This window comes from Pyxicephalus adspersus, chromosome 3 (genome assembly GCF_032062135.1).
Source record: "Pyxicephalus adspersus chromosome 3, UCB_Pads_2.0, whole genome shotgun sequence".
Classification (NCBI taxonomy): Eukaryota; Metazoa; Chordata; class Amphibia; order Anura; family Pyxicephalidae; genus Pyxicephalus; species Pyxicephalus adspersus.
In genome coordinates this window covers 62,255,103-62,264,669 of record NC_092860.1, presented here as the reverse complement: position 1 = coordinate 62,264,669, position 9,567 = coordinate 62,255,103, and the positions used below count along the sequence as shown (strand labels likewise).

The following is a 9,567-nucleotide window of genomic DNA, read 5'->3' as shown; positions in this document are numbered from 1 at the left end:
AATTAATTGCTATGATCTCACCATTGAGCTTTAGAGATCCTCCTTAATCGCGCAGCTGAAATCTAATCGCCTTCATTGGCAGATTCGCGCTCCCTATTGTGAAGGCAGGAATCCGGCTGGCAGTGAGGCGAGTGTACGCGCACACTCGAGTCCGGACCGCGGTAATCCGCGATCGATGGCCGCGCGTACTTTCGCGCTTCCAGCGAGCGCGGATTTTATTGATGAATCAGGGGCAATGAGGGGGCGACAGAAAAAGACAGGCAAAAGTCAAAAGCAAGTGCAATATCATAGATGGCAAATGGAAATTCATGAAAACTCAGCACCTCCATTATAAGGATAGAGCAAAGAGAACCGCAAAGAGTTCTAGGGGCATCTGTTGAGTGCGCAGTGACTATCACCCAAGAGAGACCGAGATAATTTGCACATAAAGCTCGCCTATAGCACCGAGCGACTAACCGCACTTTATCAAAAAGATATTGTGAACAAGAGGTAGGTAAAATAGGAAGTATAACAATGTCAGGATGAAACCTTCAGTAACACAATCACCCACAAGGGGCAGTACTACTATAGAGTGCTAGAAAAACAGTTGGCTATGGATACTTGTACACCAGACTGGTGCGAAAAATCACTTTGTAACGTAGCATTTGTAAACCCAATAGGCATAAAAATGCCAAGAAAAAAAAACAATATTAAAAACCCATATAACCAATAAATGCAGAAGAACCATCACGAACCAATAGTCCGAGTCCACCTGGCAAAGTGGACCACATCAAGGCACAAGGGGCTCACCCAACCTTGCAAAGGCAGGGGGAGATCTGAACCAAAAGTGAAATCACAAACAGGATCAGGTCCATCATGTTCAAGGGATCAAGATGGGTTAGCACTTTCAAAACACTGGGTCTTTCTTGTTCTTGTCATCGGGAACAATCACGTTGGCGAACCTCCAGCTGCTACGGGGGACTGAGGCCAGTCAGGCATAGTAAGGCCCAGGTCTTAGAGGCACTTTTCAGCTTCTTCAGGTGTAGCGAGAATGTAGGTGACCTTGTAAAGAAAGGAAAACTTAAAAGGGAAATCCCCATCTGTATTTGATGTGATGTTGTTGAAGCACTTGCAGCCATGGTTTTCGGATGGTGGAGGGAACCAGACCTGCAAATATTTGGTACTCATGGCTTTGGAATCTAAGGAGAGCCTTTTCACATGCGGACTACATCAGGCATTCTTTGCTTTGATAGTAGTGGAATGGAACCTTCCAGGGGTTAGTGAGAGCCCTGTGGATACGATCAAACTCCAACCTTTCATTGCGAATCTCATGTGCAAGCTCTTGTAGTAACACAGTGACCATAGTTGTAAGGTCAATTATGGATTCTGGGAGCCTCCGAATCACCCAGATTTACTGAGCATGCCCTGTTATCCATATACTCTTTTTGTAACGTAAGGCCTGTATTTCTGACTTCAAGGCACATATATATTCTCTTCATGCCCCTTTAACACAGTAGTGGTATCATGCAGCCTCTCATCTAACCGTGGGGTACGGTGATGGAGTTCCCCTATTATCTTGGGAAAAGTGGGCCACTATTTCCTTGAAATGTGATTTCAATGCTGCTTGCAGCATGGAATCTATTTTGCTCAAAAGGTCAGGTGCAGCTGGGCTGTCATCCTGATTGGGAACAGCAGAAGAAGGTATGGCTGGGGAGCCTTGCGGAGAGGAGTCAGACTCGCTGTGCTGTGATCCTGAAGCCACGCTGTCAGCTACACTGTTGGGCGCCATATTGGAGGACACACGCTGCAAAGCCACCACTCTCTCCTGCCGGTAAGTGCGCTTCTTTTGGTGCTGGGAGCGGATGCCCATTGTCTCTAGAGTACTGGGAAGAGGTATGGAAAGCTGGGTGTGCGGCATCACTCGGTGTTCAAAGTGCTACGAGCCGTGCCTGTCTCTGATAGTGCGTATCTCACTCAGGCTGCAGCCACAACCGAGTGTCGCGCATGTGCACTGCCCCACACTAGCAGATTTGTATGCTAATTTGTATACTTAGAGGTCTGCTTCTCCACTTATAGAGCAATATCTCATCTGACAAATGGTAAGGCCCAGGTCCAGATGGCCTTATGTCAGAATTTTACAAAATATAAAGAAGGAAGTGGTACTTGTTCTATGCCATCTTTATAATACTATATGGGAAAATGCACATACTTACCATTGGGCAAGGAATCGTACATAAAGGTCCTTCCAAAAAAAGGGAAAGATCCCCGTGATCCTGCAGCATACGGACCCACTAATTAATATTGATGCCAAACTTCTATCTAAAATTATGGCACACTGTTTGGCCAGATTCCTACTATCCTTAATTCCCACCCCCAACAGGTGTGATTTGGGCGTGGAAGATCAGCCACCACTAATGTGCGAAGGGTACTTGCAGCCCTAGAGTATACAAAAACCCATCCACAACAAGATCTAGCAATCATTAGTATCGATGCCCAGAAGGCATTCGATAATGTAGATATTAGGTGGCATTACGCAAAATAGGAATGCAGGGCCCATTCATCAACCTGCTTTAGTCCATGTACCGGGATCCGCAAGCCAGGGTTCATATGCTTGGCTTCCTTTCCAAGCCAATACCACTTCAGAAGGGGACAGGGTTGTCCCATGTCTCTATTGCTCTTCAACCTGGCACTTGAACCTTTGCTGTGCCACATAGAGTCCACCCCTCAGTACCACAAAATCTGAATGTAAAACGTAGAACTATGTTTGGCATTATTTGTCGATTTATTACTGTTCGCCTCTGACCTCTCAGGCGATTTGCTTCAAATTGAGAAGATTTTTCAGGAATTTGAAAGATTAGCGGTTCCTAAGATTAACTTCAAATAGAGTGAAATACTGCCTATAATTCCCATGAGACATAGACCTTTGTTAACCCAAACCACGTTCAAGGTGGTCAACATATTACCTACCTTGGTATCAAAATATGAAAAACTACTTCTTCCATCTATACCAGCTCAACTATCCACCACTATTCCAAAAAATACAACAGGAGCTAACATTGTGGGGGAGCCTGCTCTTTCTTTCTTTGGAACAAGCCACTTAATAAAAATGGTCTCTTTTGCCAGACTACTATACCCTCTGCAAACCATACCAATACTGCTTGGATGTTACAACAATAAACAAAGCTTTTACTAAATTTTTGTGGCAGAATAAATACCCCAAAATATCGTTAGCTAAATTATTTATGCTAGTAGTAGAAGGAGGGGTGAATTTCCCTAATATACGGCTCTATAATTTAGGCTATTTCGCCATGTAGCAGACTGGATAAGGGACACTTCCCATCATTCTAACAACAAATTGGAACAGGCCCCCCCAGAAATAAAACAAATTATAATTTTAGGGGACACAATCCTAACTTGGAGGAAAATAAGGAGAAAAAAATTGGTCTACTATGTGGGTTTTCGATTTATCTGCCAATATTTGGGAGCCCACTATTCCCCCAAGGTTTTGAATATAAAGCCGTCCAAACGTGAAGGAAGCGGGGGTTATCCACAGAGGGAAATTTCTGTCAGCAAAATAATGGGCAACCATATCCACTGAGTACCTGACGTAACCAGGCATAAATTATCCCCAATGGCAGGTCATCCACTCTTTTATATTCAACTGAAAAAATTCTGTGAAACTAGCCGTAAAGAATCCTCAAATGTCCTCCAAGCTAACTTTTTTGATAGGCTACTAGCGGTGTCCCCATGTCAATTTTCAAAGTATACAAAATCATACAAAATGTTTACAATACACCCTTATCTCATTCAAATCTAAGGGAATGGCAAAGGAAGCTCAAGGTCCCTGACCTAATAGACAGAATTGTTAACGAGTATTTACCTGTACGTAAGACTACCATTAATGAAACTCAATTCAAGATCATGCACAGGGCCCATAAGATCTATATACCACTGAATACGGAACCGACACAAACTCACAGGGGACCCACAACGTGTTTGAAGTGGTCAGAGCTAAGTGTCCCTCTTCTGCAACTGGACCTGTGAGTACGTGACCAGTTTTTGGGAGGGAACTTTTTTGGAAGAGAAAATTTATACAGCGAGTTTTATGTTTGTCTGTCGATTGGTCCACTGTACTAAATGCAGTACTGGGGAAGAGAAAGAAAGCATGGACTAACCTATGCCTACTGGCAGCAAGAAGAGCCATCATGAGCCAATGGACTCCACCTACACTTCCTTCATTGAAGATGGTCAGGATATCGCTTATGACCATGTTTCATAGAGCTTTGTTAGAGGCTAAACAAAGGGAAGACAGACAAAAATCAAAATCCTTAAGCAAATGGTATACTTTTATTGATAGGGTTCTTCAGAGCCCAGAAAGAGAGGAAACTCTAATCTATTTTCAACACTCATCCTGGACATTTTAAATGTGACCTATATGGATACAGTGTCACCCCCGCTATAGAAGTTGCCCCACTTTACTCAAACAGATGTGGATACATTGTATCTCACTCCTTTATGTGCATCAAGCTTAAGGTATTCGAGATTACCCACATTGTCCATAGGAGGTTCCGGGACAATGCTGGAGGGGGTCCTACAGCCCAACAAATTGATGCATTCCTGTTTACTAATACATATGTTACTGTATTTTTTCTTTTTCCATGAGTACAGATACTTTTGAAATGTCTTCCCGCCCCTTCTGCCTTTTTCTTCCCCAGGTTTTTCCGTTGTTAAATTATGTTGTTATACAAACTGCAACTGTGATTTTGTGCAATACTATTTATTTTGTTGTTTCATTATTACTGCACTTTTTGTATGTGATAATTGTGAAAATTCAATAAAAAACATTTAAAAAAAGAAAGGAAGAAAAAACTGAAATATCACAATTGTGTTTTGGGTCATTGTAATGTTGTTAAGTGAACCTTCAGTGATCCTGAGCACTGTGGAACAGGTTTTCATTGAGGATATGTCTGTACTTTGCCCGATTCAGCTTCCCCTCAACATTTTCCAGTCTTCTAGTCCCTGCTGTTATTATTATTATTATTATTATTATACAGTATTTATATAGCGCCATCATATTACGCAGCGCTGTACAGAGTCCATAGTTGTGTCACTAACTGTCCCTCAAAGGAGCTCACAATCTAATGTCCCTACTATAGTCATATGTCATTAATGTAGTCTAGGTCAATTTTAGGGGGAAGCCAATGAACCTAACTGCATGTTTTTGGGATGTGGGAGGAAACCGGAGCACCCGGAGGAAACCCACGCAGACACAGGGAGAACCTGCAAACTCCATGCAGATAGTCCTGGCTGGGATTCGAACCTAGGACCTAGCGCTGCAAAGGCCAGAGTGCTAACCCCTGAGCCACCGTGCTGCCCGATGTTGAAAAACACACTAAAGCATTATGTTGTCATCACCATGCTTCACTGTTGGGATGGGATTGGTGATGAGCAGTGCCTGGTTTCTTCCAGACATAACGTTTAGAATTGAAGTCCTACAGTTCAATCTCCAGATTGACCTTCAGATTGTTTCATCAGACCAGAGTATCTTGTTCCTCACAGTTTGAGAGTCCTTCTGGTGGTTTTTTGCATACTTTGAGAGACTTTTGTCTAATTCATAAAGCCCAGATCAGTGGAGGGCTACTAAGGCCCTTTACCCCCAATTGCTCAGTTTGGCCAGGTAACCAGCTCTTAGAAAATACCTGGTTGTGCCCAGTTTCTTCTTTTGATTTGAGAACTATGGAGGTCACTGTGCTCTTGGAAACCTTCCATGCAGCCAAAACTTTCCCTAGATCTGTGATTTACAACAATACTGTCTCTGAGCTCTGCATGCAGTTCCTTTGACCTTATGGCTTTATTTTTGCTCCAGTATGCATTGTCAGATATGAAGCCTTCTATAGAGATGTGTGTGCCTTTCTAAATCATGTCGAGTCAATTTATCTTACCACAGGTGGACTCCAATCAAGGTGCAGGAACGTCTTAGCAGCAATTAAGAGAAATTAGAGGCACCTTTAAAAAAAAAATCAAAGTTGATTAACATTAAGTTTTTACTTTGTCATTATGGGGTATTGAGTGTAGATCATTAAGAAAAAAAAAGAATAATGAATACTTTCTGAAGCCTTTTTATGCTGATGTTAACCCTTTTTTCAAATTTAGGACCTTGTATTGATTAGAAAAATGTCCTGCATTTCTAATTATATAATGTCATGTCATTTGCGGTTCATTAACTTTTTATACTTTTCTACACTTATGCATGTGATTATACAGACTCCCACATTTAGCAATTATGATAAAATAACATTTTAGTAGCACCACCCCCATGACCATGTTTAGGATTTGGGGGAATCTGTAAATGTTTTGCTAAAGTCATGGCATTATGCAGAAAGTACTCAACAAAGTACAGAAAAGCATCATATCAACAGCTTACTAAAACAAAAACAAAATAAAAATTTGCCTAGAAATGGGATTTGAGGTGAATACTATGTGAAGGAAAAAAATAGGATGCAATGTCAATTTAATAACACAAATTATTTATTCCATACATGTCTTTTTTTTAGTTTAAATACATTTGTAACTATATAACTATCTTTTGGTTTTTTCCATTTACAGTTGTTGGCTACGACATGACACTTATTTTATTTGGAGTTTTATAGGACCAGCTACATTAATAATAATGGTGAGTTTGTGTTCTTTTTCATATATCTTCTGTTTTACTATATTCACATGATTGTATTATTACACAAAATATTACTAGAAATGAATTATAAATTTAAAAAAAATAATGTTTCTAGGACATTCAGTTATTGGGCCTGATTTTTTTAAAGCTCTCCAAAGCTGAATGTCACACTTTACCTCTTCCTTGCTAAAGCACAAGCGCCTCCCTCCTGTGCATGTGGGCAGCTCTGACCCTGTGCACGCCTGCTCCTCCAAGTTTTTTTAGTTTTGCTTAGCTTAGCTTAGCCTCTTAATCATCCCTGTCTATATAGCTAGCTCAGACACAGCACTCAGCATTCGTGCAACGTGCCAAGCCCTATACCTCTGCTAAGAATTTCCTCTACACCTGCTATTTAATTCAGTGCTTCCCTATCCAGCTCCTGTGTTAACCTTCAATTGCTCAGTCTGTTGTTTCTATGCTGTTCCAGTGTTCCTCTGTGTATGCAATGATCCGTGTGTCTCACGTGTCACCTATGCCTCCTGTGGCTTCCTGTGTCCCCCTGTGTCTGTGGTGGCCCCTATGTCACCGGTGTCTATTTTCTGGATTTCTGGTTTTTGACTCCTAGCTTGTTCCTGACCTTTCTTGCTTGCTGCCTGCCTTGACCCTGGCCTTCCCTGACAATTCCCCCGTCTAACGATTTCGTACTGTGCATCATCCTGCCCACCCTGGTGTGCCCAATGACTGCTACCTGGCAGTAACCACCAGCACAACATCTACACCACTGGAGGCTGTGGATAAGACCTGGTTTACTGTTTAGATTCTGCGCCTTGGCCCTTCTCTTCTCAGAGCTCATATCACTTCTGTGCAGGCTGTAGCACCCCCTAGAGGCCTTGTCTCCCCAAGCATGACCCCAACTAATCACTCACTAAGAGGCTTGACACCCAGGAAACAACCCACATCCAGGTACTTCGCCATCTCAATAGGATCACTATTTGCCTTATTCAGCTTCTGGCCTCTGGTTCTCCTGCTGAACCTCCAGCCCATGCCCAGTCTCCTGCTATCCCACTGGTTTCTAACTGGTGATTAACTTACCCCCCCCCCCCCCCCAGTGTTTTTCCGGGGATGCCAAGACCTGCTGTGGCTTCATCTACCAGTGCAACAAAGTTTCCCTACTGACTGGGCTAAAGTGGCATATTTGATTTTTCTGCTTTCTGAAGAAACTTTGGCATAGGCGTCTCTGCTCTGGGAAAGAAAGGATCCAGTCACCAATAGCATTGCGGCCTTCCTGGGCCTCTTCAAGAGGATCTTTGATGAACCAGCTTGCAACTCCTTGGACGCAGCTGCACTCCTTCATCTTCACCAAGGGTCACTCACTGTAGGGCAGTTCACAGTCAAATTTTAAATCCTGGCAGTTGAGCTCACCTGGAATAATGAAGTGCTCCATGATACACTCTGGCAAGACCTGTCAAACCTTCTCAAGAATGAATTGGGTGGTCAAGAGATTTCCTCCTCTTCGGGATGACCTGATCTTCCTGGCCATCCAAATTCATATTCGTTTTCAAGAATGTTTTCTGGAAATATAAAGTTTTTTTCACCCCAACTAGCACCGTCCTTTCAGCGGCCTTTTAAACCTCCAGCCCCTCCTGTTTCTCCTTCATAGGAAGTATTGGTCGATCATAAACAAAACTGCATTAAAGATTTATTATATTATACTTGACATATATGTAGTGGGTACATTTTTTAGTTGTGTAAATATACAGCTTTTAAGATTGTATTTATGATATAGATACAGTCTGGACAGTACATTATAAACGAATACCATATACGATATGTCAGTATACATCTCCTAAAATGTGTGTATGGTTTGAGTACAGTATAACCACAAATTGTATATTATAAATCCATATAGGAAAGAGGTCTTATTAGTCAAGGGAAAAAGGAGGGTTTTGTTTAGTACTTTGATTTAAATGTTCAAGTTGATAATTAATTAATTAAAGAAAGGATTTATAACTGACAATCTAACTAACTAAGTCATATAACTAAGTCATTAAGGCCTGGTTTAGTAGTAGCTTGGAGGTTAATTATCCATCTAGTTTCTCTTTGGAGAAGTATTTTGTCAAGAAAAGTAGTTTTGCTATAATTATTATATTATATAACTATAAAAAATATACATTATATGTATATTTCAGAATAAAATTCTATTCCAAACAGCAGCTTTCATAAGTATTGTAACATGTTTAGGAGATGCTTGATGCACCACATGGTAATACTAAAGATTCTAAGTTCTCTCAAATGCTCACTGAAAACTGCTATACATCCTATATACATTTATAGTAAACTATAAAGGAAACAGGGATTCTTCCAAAAAGGAAATGGTATTTGGCTGGAAGGTAGACTATTTTTTTAAAATTGTAAAGTTGCTCCTTTTTGTCTGTAAATCGCACTGTAAGGGTGACAACATTAGGAATAAATCGCACAGGATGAGAAGTTATCCATCCAATTATTGGATATTATCTAGCACGGCCAACAGTAGGCACTAGTGTTGGTCGAATAGGTCACTATTCGATTCGACCGCTATTTCGCCGAATAATGCATAATTATTCGGGTGGTCGAATGCCGAATTTGAACTCTATTAAAGTCAATGGGGGAAAAATTCGGGACCTTTCGGCCCAGTTGGATGTTCGCCCGTGTGGGCATTTTTTAATGTCCATAGTGATGATGATGATAACAACACTGGTCATCTGCAAACTGTGTGCTCAACACTTGAAACGAGGCAAAAACAAAAACAAACTTGGAACAAGTTGCATGAGCACCCATTTAAAAAGCCACCACCCGGTAACCTGGCGGGAACACCTGGTGAAAGCACAGAGATCTGTGCGACCACCTCCGCCCAAGAAGCAAGCTCAAACTGCTCGATCTTCCTCCGCTGCCTTTCC

General features: G+C 41.6%; 1 protein-coding gene across 10 annotated transcripts in view; it reads left to right on the top strand.

Annotated features, from left to right (window-relative positions):
- ADGRL3 (adhesion G protein-coupled receptor L3) overlaps positions 1-9,567 on the top strand; it is an 857,880-nt gene that overhangs the window by 628,414 nt on the left and 219,899 nt on the right. For all 10 annotated transcript variants that reach the window (XM_072404919.1, XM_072404923.1, XM_072404922.1 and 7 more), the window contains one exon: positions 6,586-6,652. In XM_072404919.1, the coding sequence (XP_072261020.1) occupies positions 6,586-6,652 (67 nt within the window). The remainder of the gene's footprint in view (positions 1-6,585; positions 6,653-9,567) is intronic.